At 41.7% G+C, this 26,864-nt stretch overlaps 2 protein-coding genes and 1 non-coding gene across 9 annotated transcripts in view; 1 reads left to right on the forward strand and 2 right to left on the reverse strand.

Annotated features, from left to right (window-relative positions):
- Positions 1–796: 796 nt before the first annotated feature.
- Positions 797–908, reverse strand: LOC112206955 (U5 spliceosomal RNA). Its single transcript, XR_002941427.1, has one exon. It is a non-coding gene; the product is annotated as a U5 spliceosomal RNA (small nuclear RNA).
- A 309-nt stretch (positions 909–1,217) lies between these two features.
- Positions 1,218–26,655, forward strand: NPHS2 (NPHS2 stomatin family member, podocin). Of its 3 annotated transcripts, XM_016933386.3 has the most exons (8): positions 1,218–1,585; positions 12,408–12,511; positions 15,836–15,908; positions 17,436–17,518; positions 19,963–20,166; positions 22,662–22,717; positions 24,513–24,591; positions 25,743–26,655. In XM_016933386.3, exons 1-8 carry the CDS (start codon positions 1,312–1,314, stop codon positions 26,019–26,021), a joined length of 1,152 nt encoding a protein of 383 aa, XP_016788875.1. In that variant the 5' UTR covers positions 1,218–1,311; the 3' UTR covers positions 26,022–26,655. The 3 variants fall into 3 exon arrangements, with proteins under 3 accessions (XP_016788875.1, XP_016788881.1, XP_016788880.1); XM_016933392.3 differs by lacking the exon at positions 19,963–20,166; XM_016933391.3 differs by lacking the exons at positions 12,408–12,511; positions 15,836–15,908 and having other exon boundaries at positions 25,743–26,111.
- The window catches only part of AXDND1 (axonemal dynein light chain domain containing 1), a 193,985-nt gene continuing 189,578 nt past the window's right edge, over positions 22,458–26,864 (reverse strand). For all 5 annotated transcript variants that reach the window (XM_054656308.2, XM_001157492.6, XM_054656307.2 and 2 more), the window contains one exon: positions 22,458–22,681. In XM_054656308.2, the coding sequence (XP_054512283.1) occupies positions 22,674–22,681 (8 nt within the window). In that variant the 3' untranslated portion in view covers positions 22,458–22,673. The remainder of the gene's footprint in view (positions 22,682–26,864) is intronic.

Here is a 26,864-nt window from a genome sequence, read left to right on the forward strand (position 1 = left end):
AGAAGAAAGTAGTGGAATGGTTTTTCCAGACGCACTTCACTTACTTCAGGTCCTCAGTGTTTAATAAGGTTTTGGGAGAGAAAAAAAGCTATTGCTGTGTGAATTCAATAAATATTTTAAAAATTTAAAAAATCAGTGAGCATTATTTCTGCCATCATGTGATCTGAACTATCTGAGTAGTATCATAAATCTTGGGTGATGGGTTACCTTGACCAACCTCCCTTTCAGTAAGAAACAAATTATTAACAGAAAGTGAAAGAGAAATAAACCTATTCAATGTTTCAAGTCCCTCAGAAGAGGGTGAGGCAGCTCCCCAGTTCGTTGCTAGATCCAGCCTGGCCAATGAACCCTGAAAAAGCCCAACTCCTGCTTTCATCATGGAAGCATGGGACAAAGTGTCTCTTCCTAAAAACAGAAGTTAGACCAGACCCCTTCCTGCCTATGATTCTTCAAGAAGCATTGCATCATCAACATCAGGCGTAAGCATTAATAAAGACCCTAAATAATAACAGAGATGAAACACATCGCAAAGAGAGTTTTCTTTTATCCCCTTTAAAATGTAAATACTCCCAGGAGGAATCAGCCAACATCATTAGGGGTTAATGCATATGTAGAATAACTAGGGCCAGGATATAAAATAAGAAATACGTAGGGAGGAGAGAAAGGCATCCTTGAGACGGCTCCAAGAAGGAAAGTTGGGGATTGAGGCGAAATTTCTGATTTTACCTTAAAGTCACCCTAATTCGATGACCTTTTGTGGTTTTTTTCTTTTTTCTTTTTTACTTGGCCCTGCCCAAGCAGGACCTAAAAACAAACAAACAAAAAAGGTTACTAACAACTGTTCCTCTCCACGAAAATCTGCAGTAAAAGGCAAAAGATGTATTCGTTTTGAAGAGAAACCAGAGCTTGCGATGAGCTTCTGTATCTCCGTCAGCCCTCTAGCATGACATTAGGAACCCTCCAGGAGATGAGTCTTCACGGCCCGGGTTGGCACCTGCAGACACGCACTTTTCAACGCCCGCACCCTGCCCGGGGCCGGCTCTCCCACCCAGGCCTCTCTCTGCTTCAGCGCCGCCCCGGCCGTGGGAGTCGGCGGGCGCAGTCCACAGCTCCACCGAGACACAGCCGTCGGGGTTCCGGGTGCGCCCCGCCCACGGCCCCGGGGTCCCGCCCCTCGCCCTCAGCCCCCACCCGACGGTCTTTAGGGTCCCCCGGGCACGCCACGCGGACCCGCAGCGACTCCACAGGGACTGCGCTCCCGTGCCCCTAGCGCTCCCGCGCTGCTGCTCCAGCCGCCCGGCAGCTCTGAGGATGGAGAGGAGGGCGCGGAGCTCCTCCAGGGAGTCCCGCGGGCGAGGCGGCAGGACTCCGCACAAGGAGAACAAGAGGGCAAAGGCCGAGAGGAGCGGCGGGGGCCGCGGGCGCCAGGAGGCTGGGCCAGAGCCGTCGGGCTCCGGACGGGCAGGGACCCCGGGGGAGCCCCGAGCGCCCGCCGCCACGGTGGTGGACGTGGATGAGGTCCGAGGCTCCGGCGAGGAGGGCACCGAGGTGGTGGCGCTGTTGGAGAGCGAGCGGCCCGAGGAAGGTACGGATTCAGCACCACTATCTGCCACCTTTCCAGGTGGTAACTAAGGGGCGTCAGATAAGGTGGAAAGGGTCATCCCCACGAGACCCACTGAAGCCAGAGCAGATTGCTGGATGCTCAGGTTCCCAGGAACGGAAAGGCGTAAGTTAGGAACCCAGCAACCTGCTATGGTGAGCAAAGAACATCAGAAGAAATACAAATATCACTATATACTGGTCTCGGGGCCAGCCTTGGATGGGAGTGGGGAGCGAGTGTGGTACATGTTGGGGACGAAGCAACTTGGCAAAGGAGCCATGAACTTGGTTTTTGTGGCCATGGAGGGGCATACGGGCACCTAATTTAAGTAAAGACATGCACGAGCTGGTGGCTGTAGGCTGTAGGCTTATTCTTCTTCCCGCGTCCCCACCCCTCGGTCTTACCTAAAAGCATTTTAAACTTCTGGGAAGATGATCATTCTTTCTGAAAAGCAGTCGCAGCAGAGCCAAGTGAGGAAGAGCCACACCTGAGTTTCAATCACAGCTCAACCCACTTGCTAGCCATGTGATCATAGGAAGGACCTTAACCATCTCTCATATAACAGTACCTGCCTCAGAGGGTAGTGGTGAGGATACAATGAGAAAAGGCATCCAAAGCACTTTGCACAAAGTCTGGAACAAAAACTTACTCGATTCCAGCTGCAAGCTAAGAGAGAGGAAAATTAGATCAAAGGAGGGAATGCAAAGAAAGGTGTCTCTTTTGCTTCTGCAGGAGAAACAACTCTTGGGAAAATTTTATCTACCTCCAGTCTTTTTTATAATGAGTGGAAGAAAAAAATGATTACCACTTTAGTGGGATGACAGATGTTAAAAGAAATTAAATAAGGAATAGTGTGTTATATTGCTTCCTGCTGGCTCTGAAGTTTTAACATTTCCTAGTTACCAGCAAAGCAGTACATGCTGGATCACTGAAAGCTACCATTTAAGGAAGATTTCTGCAGTTGGGGTATAATTTAAATGGGTCATGTTAATACTGTTTTGCCCAGTTGATGATACCCTTTCATCAGTCAGAAACCTCTGTTCAGTAAATGGTTGCTGGGTTCAATGCTGAGGTTAGAGGGCTTGTAACTGTGAGGCAGCAGATCACACTGGTAGGGTAGACAAGTAAGGGAGCCACCATTTATGAAACCCCTACTATATGCCAGGCACACACTGGGTGTTTTACTGAGTTATTTAATCCCTCACCATCCTCTTATCACAGATGAGGAAACATGCTCTGAGAAATTAAGTAACATGCCCAAGTCGTGTAGCTGGGAAGTAGAGAAGCCAAAATCCCAGAGTAAGACAGTCTGATTGAAATGCTCACCCTTGCTTGGTGCTGCCCCTCATTTCTGGTCATGGTCCTACAGCTGTGGCCTTGGGCACCTTTTTGGGCCTCAGTCCCTACAGCTACAGAGTAACGAAAGCAGGAGACCTCAAGCAATGGGCGAGCAGTCCCACTAAGGATGAAGTGACCTTTGCTGAGCCCTTGTGTGGGAGGTTTCTGAAGCTCACGGGGAACAAAGAGTAACATCCCCTCCTCTTTTTCACTTAGCACCACACTCCCAAAGGCAGGCTACTTAAGACGGGAGAAATGAAAAGGCGCTTCACCTCACCAAAATGTTGGGGACTCTCAGACAATGTTTAAAGGTTTTCCTGCTTGAATAATTAATGTTTCACTATTCACTTAAACCAAACAAGTTGGATATTCAAGCAACTTATTCTAACAGAATAATATTTTGGGGGTAAATCTTCACGTTAGGTTTGAGGATATAAATTAGTTTTCTATTCATATCTCTCGCTACTGTATGAAGGAATTTTTGAGGCCTTTCTTCATTTATAAAATGTAATTTTGTATATGCATTTATTTATTTTTACTTGCCATGGCTACCACTGGCAACTGAAACATATTTATAAACTAATTAAAACTGGCAATGATACTGTTAGTCATTGCCCTTGAAAAATAATATTATAAAAATTAATATGTTGGTAGAGCAGCATTCCCCAGAGTAGGTTCCATGAGAAATAAGTTCCATAGAATATCAATTAGTGTTCCTTAGAGAAAATATTACCTGGTCAAATGTGTGTAAACAAAGCTAAGAATGCTTTGCGAGATTCTCATAGCTTCAATGTCCTGAAGAGCACTGGGAACTCCAGGAATGGGATGTAGTGCCTAGTATTCTCTAAGGTCATTTGCCCAGGAAATTCTTCTTTGGTGGAGCACCCTGTGGGATTAGTATTTCGTAGGATGGCCTTTAGAAACTGCCATACTATGGTATTCAGTGCTGATTTTGTTTTTGTGCTGGTGCAGCTTGCATCTCTGTCCTCTTCTTCAAGTGATCTGCACATCAATTTGGTGGTGACCTTTCTGGGGCATGAAAATCAAATTTTCAGGCCTACTAATTAGTTATCCCCTTTGTCCCCATCTTTTAAAAATAAGATTTTAGGCCAGGTGCCATAGCTCATACCTATAATCCCAGCACTTAGGGAGGCTGAGGTGAGAGGATCACTTGAGGCTTGGAGTTTGAGACCAGCCTGGGCAAAATAGCGAGACCCCATCTCTGCAAAAAAAAAATTAGCCAGGTAAGGTGGCATGCACCTGTAGTCCCAGCTACTTGAGAGGCTAAGGTGGGGGGATGCTTGAGCCCAGGAGGCCGAGGATGCAGAAAGCCATGATTGCATCACTGCGCTCCAGGCTGGAGAGAGCAAGACCCAGTCTCAAAAGAGAGAAAAAAAGAAGGAAAGATAGAAAGAAAGAAAGAAAGAAAGAAAGAAAGAAGGGAAGGAGGGAGGGAAGGAGGGAGGAAGGGAAGGAAGGAAGGAAGGAAAGAAGGAAGGAAGAAAGGAAGGAAAGTAGACTACCATTTCCTAATTTTTAGTCACCTTCTAGTCCTCTATGATCTTTTTAAACTGGCAAATAATATTCCTTTAGTAAGTTTTCTAGTACCTGGAGGTTAAAATTCTTGAAATTTTCATAACTCTTACATTTAAATCATTTTCATTTCTCCTTTCTTCTCACACTCAACTAATATTTATTGAGCACATGTATGGTGCCAGGCACTATTCTAAGCCCTGGGGGCATAGTGTAAATAAGACAAGACCCCAAGAAGCTTGTGTTCTTGAGACTGACTCTCCTTGATATTGTTTCATTTATCACCCAAGCATCTTGGATGTTCTGAACCCCAGTTCCTTATCACTTTTTTATACATATTAGTAGGTGAATATTACCCCATAAAGTTAATTTTCAAAGACTATTGAGATCAACACCTTAATGGAGGTGTTAAAATGATGGAACTTCAGACATTAAGGCTTGTAATGAATGAGGAAGTTATTTCATGGAAGATAAGCCTCTGGACATGTGCTTGGAATCACTTAAAACAAACTGGACAGAAGATGGCCAAATAGGAACAGCTCCGGTCTACAGCGCCCAGCATGATCGACACAGAAGACAGGTGATTTCTGCATTTCCAACTGAGGTAACTGGTTCATCTCACCAGGACTGGTCGGAAAGTGAGTGCAGCCCATGGAGGGTGAGCTGAAGCAGGGCGGGGCGTTGCCTCACCCAGGAAGCACAAGGGGTCGGGGGATTTCCCTTTCCTAGCTAAGGGATGCCATGACAGACTACCTGGAAAAACAGGACACTCACACCCAAATACTGTGCTTTTCCCAAGGTCTTAGCAACCTGCAGACAAGGTGATCCTCTCCCGTGCCTGGCTCGGTGGGTCCCACGCCCAAGGAGCCTTGCTCACTGCTAGCGCAGCAGTCTGAGATTGATCTGCAAGGCCGCAGACTGGCTGAGGGTGGGGTGTCCGCCATTGCTGAGGCTTGAGTAGGTAAACAAAGTAGCCAGGAAGCTCTAACTGGGCGGAGCCCACCATAGCTCAACAAGGCCTACTGCCTCTAGACTCCACCTCTGTGAGTAGGGCACAGGTGAACAAAAGGTAGCAAACAACTTCTGCAGACTTAAACATCCCTGTCTGACAGCTCTGAAGAGAGCAGTGGTTCTCCCAGCACAGCGTTTGAGCTCTGAGAATGGACAGACTGCCCCCTCAAGTGGGTCCCTGACCCCCATGTAGTGTAACTGGGAGACACCTCCCAGTAGGGGCCAACAGACACCTCATATAGGCGGCTGCCCCTCTGGGATGAAGCTTTCAGAGGAAGGATCAGGCAGCAATATTTGCTGTTCTGCAGCCTCCGCTGGTGATACCCAGGCAAACAGGGTCTGGAGTGGAACTCTAGCAAACTCCAACAGATCTGCAGCTGAGGGACCTGACTGTTAGATGGAAAACTAACAAACAGAAAGGAATAGCATCAACATCAACAAAAAGTTCATCTACGCCAAAACCACATCTGTAGGTCACCAACATCAAAGACCAAAGGTAGATAAAACCACAAAGATGGGGAGAAACCAGAGCAGAAAGCTGAAAATTCTAAAAATCAGAGTGCCTCTTCTAAACCAAAAGGTTGCAGCTCCTCGCCAGCAATGAAACAAAGCTGGATGGAGAATGACTTTGACGAGTTGACAGAAGTAGGCTTCAGAAAGTCAGTAATAACAAACTCCTCCAAGCTAAAGGAGGATGTTCGAACCCATCACAAGGAAGCTTAAAACCTTGAAAAAAGATTAGATGAATGGCTAACTAGAATAAACAGTATAGAGAAGACCTTAAATGACCTGATGGAGCTGAAAACCATGGCACAAGAACTTCATGACGCATGTGCAAGCTTCAATAGCCAATTCAATCAAGTGGAAGAAAGGGTATCAGTGACTGAAGATCAAATTAATGAAATAAAGTGAGAAGACAAGGTTAGAGAAAAAAGAGTAAAAAGAAACGAACAAAGCCTCCAAGAAATATGGGACTATGTGAAAAGACCAAATCTATGTTTGATTGGTGTTGGGAGCAGGCCCCTCAAAATCTGGCCATAAACTGGCCCCAAAACTGGCCATAAACAAAATCTCTGCAGCACTGTAACATGTTCATAATGGCCCTAACGCCCAAGCTGGAAGGTTGTGTGTTTACGGGAATGAAGGCAAGGAACACCTGGCCTGCCCAGGGTGGAAAACCGCTTAAAGGCATTATTAAGCCACAAACAATAGCATGAGTGATCTGTGCCTTAAGGACATTCTCCTGCTGCAGTTAACTAGCCCAACCTATTCCTTTCATTCGGCCCATCCCTTTGTTTCCCATAAGGGATACTTTTAGTTAATTTAATATCTATAGAAACAATGCTAATGACTGGCTTGCTGTTAATAAATACATGGGTAAATCTCTGTTCCGGGATCTCAGCTCTGAAAGCTGTGAGACCCCTGATTTCCCACTTCAAACCTCTATATTTCTGTGTGTGTGTCTTTAAATTCCTTTAGTGCCACTGGGTAAGGGTCTCCCTGACCTAGCTGGTCTTGGCAGATTTGTGTACCTGAAAGTGATGGGGAGAATGGAACCAAGTTGCAAAACAGTCTTCAGGATATTATCCAGGAGAACTTCCCCAATCTAGCAAGGCAGGCCAATATTCAAATTCAGGAAATACAGAGAACACCACAAGGATACTCCTTGAGAAAAGCAACCCCAAGACACATAATTGTCAGATTCACCAAGGTTGAAATGAAGGAAAAAGTGTTAAGGGCAGCCAGAGAGAAAGGTCGAGTTACCCACAAAAGGAAGCCCATTAGACTAACAGTGGATCTCTTGGCAGAAATCCTATAAGCTAGAAGAGAGTGGGGGCCTACATTCAACATTCTTAAAGAAAAGAATTTTCAACCCAGAATTTCATATCCAGCCAAACTATGCTTTGTAAGTGAAGGAGAAATAAAATCCTTTACAGACAAGCAAAATGCTGAGAGATTTTATCACCACCAGGCCTGCCTTACAAGGGCTCCTGAAGGAAGCACTAAACATGGAAAGAAACAAGCAGTACCAGCCACTGCAAAAACCTGCCAAATTGTAAAGACCATTGATGCTATGAAGAAACTGCATCAATTAATGGGCAAAATAACCAGCAAACATCATAATGACAGGATCAAATTCACATATAACAAAATATTAACCTTAAATGTAAGTGGGCTAAATGCTCCAATTAAAAGACACAGACTGGCAAATTGGATAAAGAGTCAAGACCCATCGGTGTGCTATATTCAGAGACCCATCTGATGTGCAAAGATTCACATAGGCTTAAAATAAAGGAATGGAGAAAGATCTACCAAGGAAATGGAAAGCAAAAAAAAGCAGGGGTTGCAATCCTAGTCTCTGATAAAACAGACTTTAAGCCAACAAAGATCAGAAGGGACAAAGAAGGCCATTACATAATGGTAAAGGGATCAATTCAACAAGAAGAGCTAACTATCCTAAATATATATGCACCCAATACAGGAGCACCCAGATTCAGAAAGCAAGTTCTTAGATACCTACAAAGAGACTTAGATTCCCACGCAATAATAATGGGAAAATTTAACACCCTACTCTCAGCATTAGACAGATCAATGAGACAGAAAGTTAACAAGGATATCCAGGACCAGAACTCAGCTCTGCAACAAGCAGACCTAATAGGCATCTACAGAACTCTCCACCCCAAATCAACAGAATATATATTCTTCTCAGCACCATATCATATTTATTCTAAAATTGACCACATAATTGGAAGTAAAGCACTCCTCAGCAAATGTAAAAGAACAGAAATCACAAAAAACTGCCTCTCAGACCACAGTGCAATCAAATTAGAACTCAGGATTAAGAAACTCACTCAAAACCACACAACTACATGGAAACTGAACAACTTGCTCCTGAATGACTACTGGGTAAATAACGAAATGAAGGCAGAAATACAGATGTTCTTTGAAACCAATGAGAACGAAGACACAACATGCCAGAATCTCTGGGACACATTTAAAGCAGTATGTAGAGGAAAATTTATAGCACTAAATGCCCACAAGAGAAACCAGGAAAGATCTAAAATCGACACCCTAACATCACAATTAAAAGAACTAGAGAAGCAAGAGCAAACAAATTCAAAAGCTAGCGGAAGACAAGAAATAACTAAGATCAGAGCAGAACTGAAAGAGATAGAGACAGAAAAAAACCCTTTAAAAAAATCAATGAATCCAGGAGCTGGTTTTTTGAAAAGATTAACAAAATAGACCGCTAGCAAGACTAATAAAGAAGAAAAGAGAGTAGATTCAAATAGATGCAATAAAAAATGATAAAGAGGATATCACCACCTATCTCACAGAAATACAAACTACCATCAGAGAATACTAATAAGCACCTCTACACAAATAAAGTAGAAAATCTAGAAGAAATGGATAAATTCCTGGACACATACACCCTCCCAAGACTAAACCAGGAAGAAGTCAAATCTCTGAATAGACCAATAACAGGCTCTGAAATTGAGGCAATAAATGATAGCCTACCAACCAAAAAAAGTCCAGGACCAGTCAGATTCACAGCCGAATTCTATGAGAGGTACAAAGAGGAGCTGGTACCATTCCTTCTGAAACTCTTCCAATCAATAGAAAAAGAGGGAATCCTCCCTAACTCATTTTATGAGGACAACATAATCCTGATACCAAAGCCTGGCAGAGACACAACAAAAAAAGAGAATTTTAGACCAATATCCCTGATGAACATTGATGCAAAAATCCTCAATAAAATACTGGCAAATGAATCCAGCAGCACATCCACCTCGATCAAGTGGGCTTCATCCCTGGGATGCAAGGCTGGTTCAACATATGCAAATCAACAAATGTAACCCATCACATAAACAGAACCAACAACAAAAACCACATGATTATCTCAATAGATGCAGAGAAGGCCTTTGACAAAATTCAACAGCCCTTCATGCTAAAAACTCTCAATAAACTAGGTATTGATGGAACATATCTCAAAATAATAAGAGCTATTTAGGACAAACCCACAGCCAATATCCTACTGAATGAGCAAAAACTGGAAGCATTCCCGTTGAAAACCAGCACAAGACAAGGAAGCCCTCTCTCACCACCCTATTCGACATAGTGTTGGAAGTTCTGGCCAGGGCAGTCAGGCAAGAGAAAGAAATAAAGGGTATTCAGTTAGGAAAAGAGGAAGTCAAATTGTCCCTGTTTGCAGATGACAAGATTGTATATTTAGAAAACCCCATCATCTCAGCCCAAAATCTCCTTAAGCTGATAAGCAACTTGAGCAAAGTCTCAGGATACAAAATTAATGTGCAAAAATCACAAGCATTCCTATACACCATTATCAGAAAAACAGAGAGCCAAATCATAAGTGAACTCCCATTCACAATTGCTTCAAAGAGAATAAAATATCTAGGAATCCAACTTACAAGGGACGTGAAGGACCTCCTCAAGGAGAACTATAAGCCACTGCTCAACTAAATAAAAGAGGATAGAAACAAATGGGAGAACATTCCATGCTCACAGATAGGAAGAATCAATATCATGAAAATGGCCATACTGCCCAAAGTAATTTATAGATTCAATGCCATCCCCATCAAGCTACCAACGACTTTCTTCACAGAACTTGAAAAAACTACTTTAAAGTTCATATGGAACCAAAAAAAGAGCCCACATTGCCAAGACAATCCTAAGCAAAAGGAACAAAGCTGGAGGCATCACACTACCTGACTTCAAACTATACTACAAGGCTACAGTAACCAAAACAGCATGGTATCGCTACCAAAACAGAGGTATAGACCAATGGAACAGAACAGAGGCCTCAGAAATAACACAACACATCTACAACCATCTGATCTTTGACAAACCCAACAAAAACAAGAAATGGGGAAAGGATTCCCTATTTAATAAATGGTGCTGGGAAAACTGGCTACCCAAACGTAGAAAGCTGAAACTGGATCCCTTCCTTACACCTTACACAAAAATTAACTCAAGATGGTTTAAAGACTTAAATGTTAGACCTAAAACCATAAAAACCCTAGAAGAAAACCTAGGCAATACCGTTCAGGACATAGGCATGGACAAGGACTTCATGACTCAAACACCAAAAGCAATGGCAACAAAAGCCAAAATAGACAAATGGGATCTAATTAAACTAAAGAGCTTCTGCACAGCAAAAGAAACTATCAGCAGAGTGAACAGGCAACCTACAGAATGGGAGAAGATTTTTGCAATCCACCCATCTGACAAAGGGCTAATATCCAGAATCTACAAGAACTCAAACAAATTTACAAGAAAAAAACAACCCCATCAAAAAGTGGGTGAAGGATATGAACAGACACTTCTCAAAAGAAGACATTTATGCAGCCAACAGACACATGAAAAAATACTCATCATCACTGGTCATCAGAGAAATGCAAATCAAAACCACAATGAGATACCATCTAATGCCAGTTAGAATGGCAATCATTAAAAAGTCAGGAAACAACAGATGCTAGAGAGGATGTGGAGAAATAGGAACGCTTTTACACTGTTGGTGGGAGTGTAAATTAGTTCAACCATTGTGGAAGACAGTGTGGCAATTCTTCAAGGATCTAGAACTAGAATTACCATTTGACCCAGCAATCCCATTACTGGGTATATACCCAAAGGATTATAAATCATGCTACTATAAAGACACATGCACACGTATGTTTATTGCGGCACTATTCAGAAGAGCAAAGACTTGGAACTAACCCAAATGTCCATCAATGATAGACCGGATTAAGAAAATGTAGCACATACACACCATGGAATACTATGCAGCCATAAAAAAGGATGAGTTCATGTCCTTTGTAGGGACATGGATGAAGCTGGAAACCATCATTCTCAGCAAACTATCACAAGGACACAAAAGCAAGCACTGTATGTTTTCACTCATAGATGGGAAATGAACAATGAGATCACTTGGACACAGGGCGGTGAACATCACACACTGGGGCCTGTCAGGGGGTGGGGAGCTGGGGGAGGGATAGCATTAGGAGAAATACCTAATATAAATGATGAATTGATGGGTGCAGCAAACCAACATGGCACATGTATACCTATGTAACAAACCTGCACGTTGTGCACATGTACCCTAGAACTTAAAGTATAAAAACAAAAAACAACAAAAACAAACAGACACATGTAAAGTAAAGCTCAGTGCTTTTTATGTGTATGTGTTATTTTATCCTTATGCCAGAGATAGGTGATATAGCTCATGAACTAGTTATTATGGGATAGTCATGAGATGTTAGCATCCTCATAATATAGTGAAGAAACTGAGGCGTGAAAAGGTCATACGCCTTGCCTAAGGTCATCTGGATATGAAACAGTAGAGCCAGAACTGGAATCCAGACCTTCTTCACAAATTTTGTGCCTGTTCCAGTATAGCCCCACTCCCTTTCTTTTTTATTTTATTTTTGAGACAAGATCTAGCTCTGTCACCCAGGCTGGAGTACAGTGGTGCAGTCATAGCTCACTGCAGCGTCAACCTCCCAGGCTCAACCTTTCTTCCCACCTCAGCCTCCTGCATAGCTGGAACTACAGGCACGCACCACCATACCCAGCTAGTTTTTAATTTTTTATTTGTACAGACAGGATCTCACTATGTTGCCCAGGCTGATCTTGAACTCCTGGACTCAAGCGATCCTCTCACCTCAGCCTCCTAGAGTGCTGGGATGACAGGCGTGAGCCACTGTGCCTGGTCCCCACTACCTTTCCAGGAGCCTGCTCCTCCCCAGGCCCTGTGAACTCTGACTACTCTGATTTGACTTATTCTAATATTTCCAGCAAAGTCTCCAAGTTGTGCCGACTCCAATACCAAGAATTGGACCAACAGATGCTAGTCAGTGAATACAGTGAAGTTTCAATATAATTATTCTTTTGCTTTAATTTTTTTAAGGTACCAAATCCTCCGGCTTAGGGGCCTGTGAGTGGCTTCTTGTCCTCATTTCCCTGCTCTTCATCATCATGACCTTCCCTTTTTCCATCTGGTTCTGCGTAAAGGTGAGATTCCATAAGGACCCAATAGGTAATTTCCTGAGGCCTCTCACTGGCCACACCATGCCCATTCTCACTTCTGTTTTCTGGTACATGTTATTGCTCCATGTGGAATGCCCTCACCCCAGACTCACCTTCCAGGATAGCTTACTCCTCCAAGACCTTGCTCAAATGTGAACAGGAAGCCTTCCTTGACTCCCCCAGACTGTCATTCCCTTCCTGGTGCTCCCATGTCACTCTGCTTTCACTTTGTTCTAACACTTACCATGTGTATTATATTGGCTATGTCTCATTCATCTGCATTCTGTGACCAGAATGGATCATGACATCCACTCCACACACTTCCACGAAACTTCTCAGGCAGCTTCTATAGACCATGAGTCATGATTATGTTTGGCCCACAGGTGGTTACAGATGCCTGTCCCTGAAGTAAATGAAGACCTGTGTCCATTCTGGAAGCACATGCCAAGATGGAATTAGAGGAGCAAGAGATTTATTGGGAGACATTGCCTGTGAAAGATTAACGGGAAAGAAAACAAGAGTAGTCAGGAGAAGCCTTCAGACAGTTATGCAGGCCTGACACTTGTGATATGAGAAGGGGAAGAAAGGATTGGGCAGAAAGAGCCTCTGACTGTGGTGCAGCTCTGAGAAAGCATTGGCCAGCCCAAAAGGGAACTCCAGAGCAAGGTTTGCTTCATAGGAGTCCCACAGTGGGCAGAAATGGCACAGCCCTAGTACTCCTGCCATCTCAGTCATTGGCTGTAGCTGCAGAGAAGACTGTGTCCTTGGCTGAAACAGTACACCTGCTGCTGGGGCTGTTGTTGGTTTTACTCCTCACAGCAAGCAGCAGCTCTTTCCTCTTCCCCTTCACCTTTCCCTCCCCATTTTCCTCCCCAAGATACATTTTGGTATCTTGTGTTTTTGTTTTCATTTATCTCAAAGTATTTTCTCATTTTCCTTGTGATTTCTTCTTTAACCCATTGGTTAGTGTATGTTGTTTAATTTCCACATATTTGTCAATTTCTCAAATTTCCTTCTGTTATTGATTTCTAATTTAACTTCATTGTAATGAGAGAATATACTTTATGTTATTTCAATCCTTTTAAGTTTGTTTAAGTTAGTTTTATGGCCTAGCATATTATCTATCCTGGAGATGATGTTTCATGTATGCTGGAAAAGAATGTATTATCCTGTTGTTGTTAGGTGGAGATGTTCTGTGTAGATGTCTGTTAGGTCTATTTGTTGACAGTGCTATTCAAGTCTTCCATGTTTTTCTAGTTCCATCCATTGTTTAAAGTGGGGTATTGAAGTCTCCAACTGTCACTACTGAATTGTCTATTTCTACTTTGAATTATTTTTGTCTTTTTCCTCATGTATTTTGGAACTCTGTTTTTAGGTGCATCTATGCTTATCATTGACATACTTCCCTAATGCATTGATCCTTTTATCATTATACAATGTCCCACTTTATTGCTAGTAACATGTTTGCTTCTTTTGAAGTCCATTTTCTCTGATGTTAGGATAGCCCGCTCTCCTTTAGTTACTGTTCATATGGTATCTCTTTTCCATCTTTTACTTTCAGTCTGTTCATATCTTTGAATATAAAGTGTGTCTTCTATAGACAGTGTATAGTTGGCAGCAGGCTCTTCTCGAAGGGTGACCTGAGCACCTGCATGATTGCCACAAGATACAACACTGACTCAGCCATGGTTTTTGGGAAAGGCTCTCAGGTCTGGTCACTTAAGATGGTAAGCCCTAAGAAGCCAATTAGGGAGAGGAAACAAAAGCAGAACCAGGCAGTTATATTTGAGCAAGGTCTTGAAGAAGTAAGACTCCCCTTCATCTCTGGGGAGAATTTGTTTTTTCCAATAAAAGCAGGTAAGAAACAAGTAATGCTAGGAAACCAAGCAAATGGGAATTGCTTGGCATGCTCTAAGAACCACATACAGTCATTCATTCTGATTGTTTCAAGCAAGGCAGTGTTCTGGCCTCATAAAATTGTAAACCTCATGAAGACAAACAAAACATGGTTCCCAGCCTCAAAGGACTTACAGTGGGTTAGTAGATCCTGTTACTTTAAGAAGCACATTTCAAAATGTGTTTTGTTGGGCCTCTTTATCACATTTTTATATTTGGCTAGTTATTATTCATTGGAGCTTTTTAAAGTGGAGGGAGGATAAGGAAGGAAAATAAATTTGTCTATAGTCACAAATCATTCTTTCATTTATTCAATAAATATTTATTGAATACTTACAATGTATCAGGCATTTTTTAAGCACTGAGAAAAAAAAAGATTAATTCCGTATCATCAAGGAGTGCCTCATCTGATGGGGCATATCTTAACATGTAAATAAGCAGACCAAGTTAAATCAGTGATAAACACGCAATTGAACTCAGATTCTGATACTGGGTCAGAAAGTGAAGTTTATTTTTAAAGTAGTGTGCAGTAACTTCTCTATTTCTCTTCTAATAGACATTCTCCAGAATCTTTTTGTCATTTAAAAGTATCTCTGCACATTTTCAGGGTAAACACAAATCTTCTAGATCTATCACCAGTGAAAATTGGCAAATTAAAATCCAATTGAGGCTGGCCACGGTGGCTCACGCCTGTAATCCCAGCACTTTGGGAGGCCAAAGCAGGTGAGTCACCTGAGGTCAGGAGTTCAAGACCAGCCTGACCAATATGGCGAAACCCTGTCTCTACTAAAAATACAAAAAATTAGCCGGGCATGGTGGCTTACACCTGTAATCCCAGCTACTTGGGAGGCTGAGGCAGGAGAATCGCTTGAACCCGGGAGGCAGAGGTTGCAGTGAGCCGAGATCATGCCACTGCACTCCAGTCTGGGTAACAAGAGCGAAACTTCGTCTAGAAAAAAAAAAATCCAATTGAATCATTTTGAAGCAGCCTCAGAAGAAATTGCACTCTGAAACAAAACATCACAAGTGGTATTAAAATATACTCCCTCTTTCTGTTAAATAGCTAATGAGCAATACATATAAAAGCTAGTGCAGAACTCACAGTAAAATACAAGATTTAATATGCCTTGATAAGATTAATTTAGGGAAAACTGGCCATGGATTTTAGATAATCGTAAGTCTTTAATCAAAATTCTGTCTATGGGTTCAAAAATTAACATGGTTAATATACTTTTTCATTTCTGAAATTTTACACTTACTAAATATAGATTTTGGAAACTTAAGTATTAATAGAAATTTTTTCCTGGTTCTCAAAACAAAAAATTTCTGATATCTATGATCATTCTTATGCCAAGGCCTTTTGAAGACTTTTTCTTTCTGGGAGTGATTTGAAAGGATTAAATTTCTCTTTAGGTTGTACAAGAGTATGAAAGAGTAATTATATTCCGACTGGGACATCTGCTTCCTGGAAGAGCCAAAGGCCCTGGTAAAAAACACTCTTTTTTTTCTAAACACCTCTCTCCTGACTTGCCAATTTCTTCAACCCATGCAGATTTGTAATATGGACCTCAGATTAAATGAAGTAACTTGATTCATGATATCTGAATTTTCCAATCTGTTACTTATAGGTTATTCAAATATTCTTCAGAGACTATTACTACTAGGTCATAGGTAGCCAAGAGAGAGAATTGGTACAGAGACCCCACATGCCAGGGCAAGGCTTGCTGGAATAGCAAGTTAGCTTAGGACCAATGGCTGGGGACTGATTTGAGTACAATGTGTATATGGTCAGAGTCCTGTGAATTCTCAGAGAAAAGCTGAGCTATTTCCCAATCCAGGTGCTCAGATCCAATCATGAGAAACAGGCAAAGTTCAGCATTCAAATAACAAATTGGTCTTCAGTTATAGGGATTTAAAAAACATAGATTAAGCATTTCTTGTGGCTCAGACTCTGTGCTAACCATAAGACATGGTCTCTGATCTCAGGACCTTAAGATCTAGTGGAGTTGATGTCCAGAGGTCCAAGCTCATTATGGGAGACAGATAGAAGTATGGTCAGTCTGAAAGGTGTAGTAGTGGGGGTTTGGAGATCTAAGTCAGCCAGGAAGGTATGAGGAGCAAAGTCCCATGTGTATATTATATTGGAGAGGGTCTGAGTTCCAGGACACGCCCACAGAGACCAGACTAGGGACAAATATCAGAGTTTGAAGATTCAGAATGAATATATGAGTCCACACAAAAGTAGAACCAGACTCTGTAGTTCCAGGACAAAGAACATCTTGTTCTGGGCCTGGTTTTCAGGAACCTTCTCAATTGGCACTGAGGAGGACTAGTAGCTGACTAGTATCCTGGACTCTGTGAGGTGCTGCTTGTTTCAACAAAGCTTTGGCTTTTGCAGGAGCCCACAGAATCCAATGGGCTCTCAGAAAATCTCAATAAATCAATCTACAAATGTTTATTGCACATTGATCCTATATATTATATTGGGTGGGTGAGGACTAACTAGCCAACCAGAAAGCTGGTATCATGATAATTGCTATTCTGATTACTTCTGGGGCTCACATTCTAACGAATATGACATGGAGGTTGCTGGCTCTAAAGTTTGACACCTGGGTACACTCATGGATTCAAAAACAATTTTAGAGAGCACCTAAAAGGCACTAAGTCAGACACTAAGGCTAACAATAGTGCATAGGACACTACTTAGGGAGTTCAATTCTAGTGAAAGGACAGACATGCAATTGAGATCTGGGGAGGCCAGCACCATGACTAAAAGGACCACACAGCCCAGTTTGCTGGGAATAATCCCTGTTTATACCTATTGTCCCGGATTATATATTATAATATATAATAGTGCTCTCCTTTTACCCTCAGGTAGAGGTGGGATGGGCCAATGGTCTGTAATTAGAGGCTAAGAAAAGTAATGTAGTGTGCAACCTGACCCCAGAAAGGTGAAACCCAAACAGCCTTCATGCTAGCTATTTATCTGTCACTTCCTCCTCCTCTCTTTTAGGTCTTTTCTTTTTTTTGCCCTGCCTGGATACCTACCACAAGGTTGACCTTCGTCTCCAAACTCTGGAGATACCTTTTCATGAGGTAAGCCAAATGATGGCTTTTGCTTTCTCTATACATTTTCCATGGTCTACCTACCATGGACAAAATGATTATTTATACTCAAAAATAGGAAAGAAAAATAATGATATGGACTACATCAGAACTTAAAACTTTTGTGCATCAAAGGACACAATTAACAGAGTGCAAAGGCAATCTAGGGAATGGGGGAAAATATTTGCAAATCATATATCTCATAAAGGGATAATATTCAATATATATAAAGAACTCATACATCTCAACAACAAAAAAAGTAAACAACCTGATTTAAAAAATGGGCAAAGAACTTTGTGATAGTTAACCTTATGTGTCAGCCTGGCTAGGCCATGATCATTTGACCTATATTTGGCCAAACACATCTGGATGTTACTGTGAAGGTACTTTTTTAGATGGGATTAACATTTAAATCAGCAGACGTTGAGTAAAGCAGATTACCCTCCCTAATGTGGGGTGGGCCTCATCCAATTAATTGAAGGGCTCAAGAAAAAGACTGACCTCCCTTTGAGGAGGAAGGAATTCTTTCAGTAGAAAAGATAAACTCTTCCCTGGGTCTTCAGCCTGAAGATTTTAGACATGCTAGCTTCCATAAGCACATGAGCCAATTCTTTAAATCAGTATTTTTTTCTCTCCCCACCCCAGCATACCTATTATGTGTACATGTGTGTGTGCATATATATGTATGATGAAACCCCAACACACACATACACATTCTATAGTTTCTCTAGAGAACCCTAATACAAACTTAAACAGACATTTCTCAAAGGATGACAAAGAAGATGAAGATATATAAATGGGCAACAAGCATATGAAAAGATGCTCAGCATCACTACATTAGGAAAATACAAATCAATATCACAAAATATCACTTTACACTCATTAACATGGCTACCGTTTTTTTAAAAACCTGGAAAATAACAAGTGTTGAAGAGGATGTAGACAAATTGGAACCCTCGTGCACTGTTGGTAGGAAAATGTAAAATGGTGCAGCCACTGTAGAAAACAGTAGAGCAGCTCCTCAAAAAATTAAGAATAGAATTACTGTATGACCCAGCAATTCCACTTCTGCATATATACCTAAAAGAATTGAAAGTAGGGTCTTAAAGAATAGTTGTACACCTGTGTTCATAACAGCATTATTCACAATAACCAAAAGGAAGAAGCAACCCAAGTGTCTACTGATGACTGAAGAGATAAATAAAATGTGATATATAACCCACAATGGAACATTATTCAGCCTTAAAAAGAAAGGAAATTCTGATATTCTACAAGATAGATGAACCTTGAGGACATTATGCTGACTGAAATAAGCCAATCACACACACACAAAAATACTGTATGATCCTACTCATATGAAGCACCTAGAGTAGTCAAATTCATAGAGACTGAAAGTAGTATGGTGGTTGCAGGGGTTGAGGAGAAGGAGAAATTGGAGAGTTATTATTTCATGGGTACAGAGTTTCAGTTTTACAAGATGAAAGAGTTATGGAGATGGATGGTGGTGATAGTTGCACAATATTATGAGTGTATTCAGTATCACTGGACTGTATACTTAAAAATGGTTAAGATGATAAGTTTTATGGTATATGTATTTTAACACAATAAACAAAATTGGGGGAAAAAAACTCACCCCAATCCTGTTACCCATAGTTAACTGTTGATATTTTGGAGTATATCCTTTCAGATTTTTCAATGTATGTGGTTATATTTACAGATGGGCATATATATATACACATATATCATACCATATATACTGTTTTGTAATGTGTCTTTCTTAACCCAACAATATATTGTGATCATCTTTTCATAAATTAGCTAAATGCTTCTATCCCTTTATTTTAAATGGACATACAGCATTTCATTTAGTGGCTGTATCACAATTTACTCAACCAATTCCCTATTGTTGATGTTAAATTCTTTCCAATTTGTATTCCAATTAGCAATACTGTGAGTAACATCCTTATAGCTAAATCCTTAAAATATGTCCTTACGATCAATATAAAAAGGGAAATGTTAAGACATCTTTCTAGGGCTTGTGATGTATATCATCAAAGCATCCCCTAACGTACACTCTAGCAAGCAACACATTAGAGTGCTTGTTTCCCAGAACATGCTTCTCTTTTAGCAGATGCTTTATTTTGGTATCAGTTTAGAAAGATCTGGTTTGGAATCAACTGAATGTCTTCTTATGAGAAAATTATTTCTGATTTTTTTTACAAAAGGATTTACCACAGGATTAAGTTGTGCATTCTTTCGTGTATTTAATAAAAATTTCATAATTTTCAAAAACATGTCTATTTTAAATAAAGGGTAGGCCAACTCCATTTTTCTCTTGTGGAGAAAATTCACTTTGAACACATTTAGTTCCTCTAACCCCACATAGGAAAGGAGCCCAAGAATCAAGCCTGTCATCCAAACTTTTTTCTGCCTAGATTGTGACCAAAGACATGTTTATAATGGAGATAGATGCCATTTGCTACTACCGAATGGAAAATGCCTCTCTTCTCCTAAGCAGTCTTGCTCATGTATCTAAAGCTGTGCAATTCCTTGTGCAAACCACTATGAAGCGTCTCCTAGCACATCGATCCCTCACTGAAATTCTTCTAGAGAGGAAGAGCATCGCCCAAGATGCAAAGGTACTTAGATAAACATAATGGCCCATATGCTGAAACATTTATCTTTTATTCATTTGTTCATTGGCCATTTATTAAATCTTCTATGGCCGGTTTCATCCCTTAGGGACCATCCCTTTGGGAGCTCATAGCTAGTTAGGAGGTTGCCAAATTGACTCTGAGTCAATTACAGTTATCAGTATGGTGCTTGTTAATCAGTCATTGCCGCAGTTTTTGCTCTCAAACCTACTCCAGTGACTTTAAATTCATCTCCAAGTACTCACCTAGTATTAAGTATTCAGAATGATTGCTGGCAGGAACGGTGGGGTTGGTGGGGATGGACAGGAGGGGTTGGTACACAAAGATGATAAAGCATGGTTCCCAGGAGCTTACTGTCTACCTGGGGAAACAAGCATAATGAGTGCCAAGTTAAATAATAAGTTCAAATAAGACTTTCAGATAACAAAAGCTAAGATGTCATAGACCTTTACATGATGAATTACCCAATCCATTGTCTAGATTTAATCAATTTGGAATTAGAGGGGAAAGAGCAAGAACTGCTTCACAAGCAGCTCCCTCTAGTCCACAGACAGCAAGCTCAGCAAGCTCATTCACGGCCAGGGTCGGTGGCTTTGATTCTTACCAAGGCAGGTAGGCAACAGGTATTCAGAGGAGAAGTGAGAAGACAGCAGGATTCCAGGCAGCTGGCCAATGGAGTGGCAATTACCACCAGCAATGGAGCCTGTCACTGAAGCAGTGGGGACACCCAGGCCCAGAACTGGGTTAGGAGGTTGTGAATCATGGTAGTTGGAAGGAGGACCTCAAATAGAGGGACCCCAAGAATCAAAGGCACTGGTGGCAATTATGCTTTATGGGATGTCCCCCTTCACCCTCCTTTCCTTATTCATCCTTCTCCTTTAAAGGATAAAGTCCAGACACTTGACATTCAAGCTTGCCCTTGTTACACTGATTATAATATATATACAAGTGTTCTTTGACTTATAAACCATCATAAAGCAAAAAATATCGTAAGTCAAAAATGCATGTATCCTAATAAACCCATGATAAAAGTTGAAAATTGTCAAACCATTGCAAGTTGGGGACCACCTATCTAAGACATTAGTTTTCCCAGACTACAACCTCCATAGCAGCAGGGGCTATGTTTTATCCATCTCTTGGTCCTCAGCACGGGCTTGTCACACAGCAGGTAGATAATGTTTTTTGGATAAATAAATAAATGACCCAACTATTGTAGTCTCACCTCTTGCCACCCTTCTCCCACTGAATCTAATACTCCAACCTACTTTAGCTTTTGTCCAGCATTCAGCACTTTTATGCTCCCATTGCCTCCTCTTGGGCTGTATCTTCTGCATCGAATACTTCCCTTTTCTCCACAGGCAAGATTTTATTTGTCCTTTAAGATGCCACCTATTCTGCGACGTCTTTATCAACATTCCTTACTCTCACCCACACCCCCAAATTAGTCTTCTCAAGGTTCTCAATGCACTATGCTTACTGTTTGTCTAACCACTAAAAAATAATGAGAAAATAAGTGTAAAAAGAAGAGTTTGGGTCAACATGGAGAGCTCCATGCCCTGCCCCTCCTTTCCAGAATCCACAGTCGATTTTCTTCCCTCTCCTGTTTCCAACTTCAATCAAGGGGGTGGACGGGACTGGGAAGCAGGAGGAAACTGGAGCCACCAGCATCAGTTGTAGAAGTGAAAACATCCTATAAATGAAAGACATCTGGAAGAGAGACTAGAGACTGGTTCTCAACTCAGTGCATTTTAAAACAGATTTTTAAAATATATCTGTATTAGTTCCTATTACTTCTGTAACAAACTACCACAAACATGGTGGCTTAAAAACAAACAAAAATTATTTTCTTAGTTTCGAAGACCACAGAGTCCAAAATCAGTTTCAATGGGCTAGAGTCCAGGTGTCAGCTGGACCAATTTCTTCTGGAGGTTCTGAGAGGAGAATCCGTTTCCTTGCCTTTTCCAGCATCTGGTGGCTGCCTGCATTTCTCAGCTCGTGGCACCTTCCTCCATCTTTAGAGTGCATCATTCCATTTCCTGCTTCTATCATCATGTCACCTTCTCTTCTTCTGTAGTCAAATCACCATTTGCCTCCCTCTTATAAGGACACCTATAATTACATTTAGGGCCACCTGGATAATCCAGGATAATATCCCCATCTCAAGAGCCTTTAACCTAATCAAACCAGCAAAATCCCTCTTGGGGTAACATTCACAGATTCCAGGGATTAGGACATGGGATATCTTTGGGGACCATTATTCAGCATACCACACCATCTTCAATTGCACAGATATTTATTGGGTGGCACCATGCAAGTTAAACAACTCTTTGCAAGGCACTGTGAAGTTAAATACAACAGGCAAATAATGTCCTTTCAAAGGGAATGTTGTTCCTTAGTACAGAACAATGGCCACCAGGGTTTAGGCATGCTCTCCTCCCACCTGGAGGCTCCCACTGACATCTGAATTCTTCTTTCCACAGGTTGCCTTGGATTCAGTGACCTGTATTTGGGGAATCAAAGTGGAGAGAATAGAAATGTGGGTAGGAAATTAACTAGGAAGAACTGTATGATAAAGGAAAATATTCTGGTTTCATTTTAAATTTTTCATTTGAAAAATTATTTTCACTGAGTACTATAGCCATATCAGCATAAATTTATAAAAAAGAGAAACAAATCACCTAATATCTTACAGCCATAACACAATCACTATAACATTTGGACAAATTACTCTGATTATTTTTTTCTCTATGAATCTAAAAATTGTTTTAGATAAAATTTACATGAAATTTCCCATTTTAGGCCAGGCGCAGTGGCTCACACCTGTAATCCCAGTACTTTGGGATGCCAAGGTGGGTGGATCGCTTGAGGTCAGGAGTTTGAGACTAGCCTGGCCAACATGGTGTAACTCTTGTCTCTACTAAAAATGCAAAAATTAGCTGGGCGTGGTAGCACATGCCTGTAATCCCAGCTACCAGGGAGGCTGAGGCAGAAGAATCGCTTGAACCCGAGAGGCAGAGGTTTCAGTGAGCCAAGATCATGCCACTGTGCTTCAGCCACGACCACAGAGCGAGACTCGATCTCAAAAAAAAAAAAAAAAAAATTAGCCGGGGGTGTTGGCAAATGCCTGTAATCCCAGCTACTCAGGAGGCTGAGGCAGGAGAATCACTTGAACCCGGGAGGCGGAGGCTGCAGTGAGTCGAGATTGCGCATTGCACTCCAGCCCGGGTGACAGAGTGAGACTCTGTCTCAAAGAAAGAAAAAAAGAAATGTCACATTTTTGCTATTTTAAACTGTGGTTTTAGTATAATATATTTACTAAGGGGTACATCCATCACTACTATCTAATTTCAGAACATTTTCATCATCCCAAAAGGAAGCCTGTACTTGTTAAGTGGGAAACCCCCATGTACTCCTTAATCCCTGGCAACCACTAATTTAGTTTCTGTCTCAATGGATTTGCCTCTTCTGGACATTTCACATAAATGGAATCATACAATATATGGCTTTTTGTGTCTGGCTTCTTTTCACTTAGCATAATGTTTTCAAGGTTCAACCATGCTTGAGCATGAATCAGTACTTCATTACTTTTTATGATCAAATAATATTTCATTGTGAGGCTATACCACATTTTATTGGTTCATCAGCTGATGGACATTTAGGTTGTTTCTGCTTTTTGGCTAGTATGAATAATGCTACAGCAAGCATTAATTTGCAAGTTTTTGAGTGAACACGTTTTCAATTATCTTGGGTCTGTATCTAGAAGTAGAATTACTAGGTCACATGGTAACTCCATATTTAACTTTTTGAGGGGCAGCTAACCTGTTTTCCATATATGCATTTTTATAGTTATAATCAGGGTCAAAAGACAATTTTGTACCTCTTATGCAATACATTAAGTGTTGTTCTTATTTGGTCAGTTGTACCCTTTTCAAAATCAATTCTTCTCTTTTATAAACTTGGATGAATTCCCCTTATCTTTATTATCAGTAGTGTGGCTCTTCAAGCCATTGTTCAAATTTATTAGTTGGGGCTTAGATTATATCCTAAGCGGAAAAACTGAGCACAGCTCATCAATACAAAACCTGCTGTGCTGATAATGAGAAACTACAGCTCTACTGTAGCATCAGCAATAATACAAAACTGCATTTGAGGCATCGACCTTGGAGATCTGCCTACTTTTGACCTCAGAAATCTAGGAATGGCACACTCTGGTCACTCCAAATTTGCTACTCATCATGAGACAGCAGTAGAGAGGCTTGCAAGTCTGTGTGAAAGCTTTGGCCCCTAAATCATGGCTGCACACCTACATACCTGCATTCTTTCTTTTTCAGTAAAGATGTGAGGTTGCCAGCTGGGCTTCAGCACTCACTGGCTGTGGAGGCTGAAGCGCAAAGACAAGCCAAAGTGCGGGTGAGCACTCCATCCTTCCACCCAGACTGCTCTTTAGGAAGGCCTGCTCGTGGAGAACATTTCCCCTTTGCTTCCTTACTGTCCATTCATTAGGCACTGGGCAGAAGCTGTCTTGGGCCCTTACAACTCTATTAAAATTGCTCTCTTAAAGTGTGTTAATAGTCCCCTGACTAATGCAACTCCTCTCCCTCTCTGAAGCTACTGATAATAGTGACCACTCACTGCTTGAGTCTCACCTTCCCTCTCTCTCCTTAAAGGCATCTCCTCCACACACATCAATCCCTCTTCTCTAGTGCTGGCATCTTTTCCTGGGTAATCGTAGTCACCCTAACTTCTAACTTCTAGGTATCCCCTAGAACTGTATCCCAAGCTTGGCACAAGTTTTGGAGGGACAACCACGATCAGGGCCCAGTTCCCTCAATGCTAGAGCCAAGAGAAGGCTGTGCTACTCGGCTCCACTCAGGCATGACAGCAAGAAGCAAAGATGTGGCAGCTAGCAGCTTCTGGTAACTGAGGTGTGGGTGAGGGGGCCTTGGGAAGAGGAAAGTGAAGAATGAAGGGAGGCAGATTTCTCTGAAAGAACAGAGAGCAGGTGAAGATAAAAACCTGAACCAGTAAGAGGATCATTGCCTGTGGACCACTGAGGGGAGGCGGGGATGAGGAAGGGGAGGAGGATAGTCCCCAGGGCAGTTGCTTCTAGATCTCTGAGTGAAGTCCTCTTCACCCACTTTCAGGTAGCATTTGTGTAGTGAGCTCAGCACTTTCTCTTCAGAAATGTTTACCCATTCACTTTCCCTGAGTTGGGGGTCACCCTTTCATAACGTCATGACTTTGCATGGAATGCTGGCTAATCTTTTCTCTATGTTGGCAAAATCCTAATCTTTCAAGGCCCACCAGATGCTAATAACTCCCCTAATACTTCATTTATACTTGTGATGGCTCCTAACAAATTCCACCTTAAATTGTGATTAATAGTTTAATCTGTCTCCCCAGCTCAAGACCCTTCAGAAAGAAGAATAAACATGTTCTATGCTTAACCGTGCTTGCCACATAGTAGATGCTCAGGGCTTGTCTGCTGAGTCACACTGCATAGTGGTGAAGCCTTCAGGGAATGAAGAACAATCACTTTGCTTTCGTCACATGTTTTCTAGATGATTGCTGCAGAAGGGGAAAAGGCTGCTTCTGAGTCCCTGAGGATGGCAGCTGAGATTCTGTCAGGCACCCCTGCTGCTGTTCAGCTTCGATACCTCCACACCCTTCAGTCTCTGTCCACAGAGAAGCCTTCCACTGTGGTTTTACCTTTGCCATTTGACCTACTGAATTGCCTGTCTTCTCCCAGCAACAGAACTCAGGGAAGCCTCCCCTTCCCAAGTCCTTCCAAACCTGTTGAGCCACTAAATCCTAAAAAGAAAGACTCTCCCATGTTATAGGAAGGATGGGGCGTAATGTGACTGTAAAGGGGCCTGCCATAGAAAAGCCACATCCCTGAGGGAGGCACTCTGTCCTCATTCCCTGCCCTTCCTTTGGTTGCCATATGGAATGGCCATTGAATGCACGAAGTCACAATGCACCATCCATGAGAAGACAGTGAAATGATGTAATGACAGAGAAGGCAGACAACACATTTCCGTGACTCATCTAGTCAGAGCAATTATGGGAAACAGCTTTGGTCAACATTCTACTTTGGAAATAATTTTGAGTCTAGATGTGGTTAAATTTTGACTTCTGGGAACTTGGTTCAGATGTCCCTTTCACTGTATGTCCTCTGACCCCTTTGGCAAGGTTGCCACAGCTCCCACAGCCCTTCCTACAAGCACCTATCATTGGGCTTGTCACACTCTATTGCTCTTCTGTCCCGAAGATGCAGTCTTCTCTCCAACGATACTACCAAGTCTTAGTTTTCCTCAGCCACACTCAATCTTTTTGCTCCACCCTGAATTCCTCACACCTAACCCTGATAGTTACCTAAAGTGACACTTAAATGTTTCAGAGTGAATGCAAAAAAGAGAGATGTACTTGGAGTCGGATATACAATTTATCCCTAATTAAAGCATTTAAAAGGAATTCTTTTTGTGGAGATTCCTTTTTTAAATAAAGAAATAAATAAAAGGACAAAAACATCTGACACATGTGGCTTAAAATCTGAGGGAGAATCACTATAAATAGTGGGCCGGAGAGTAATCTATTTTCAGTATAGAACTTACCAGCTTGTTTATTTCTTCAAACAGTAATAATATTAGGTAACCTATACATGCCCTGACATATTGTTTTCT

The sequence above is a fragment of the Pan troglodytes genome, chromosome 1 (genome assembly GCF_028858775.2).
Source record: "Pan troglodytes isolate AG18354 chromosome 1, NHGRI_mPanTro3-v2.0_pri, whole genome shotgun sequence".
Classification (NCBI taxonomy): Eukaryota; Metazoa; Chordata; class Mammalia; order Primates; family Hominidae; genus Pan; species Pan troglodytes.

Coding starts and splice junctions, on each gene's coding strand:
- NPHS2 (XM_016933386.3), top strand. CDS start 1,312: ATGGAGAGGAGGGCGCGGAGCTCCTCCAGGGAGTCCCGCGGGCGAGGC. Junction 12,512..15,835: donor CCATCTGGTTCTGCGTAAAG/GTGAGATTCCAT, acceptor ATTTCTCTTTAG/GTTGTACAAGAGTATGAAAG. Junction 24,592..25,742: donor AAAGACAAGCCAAAGTGCGG/GTGAGCACTCCA, acceptor CATGTTTTCTAG/ATGATTGCTGCAGAAGGGGA.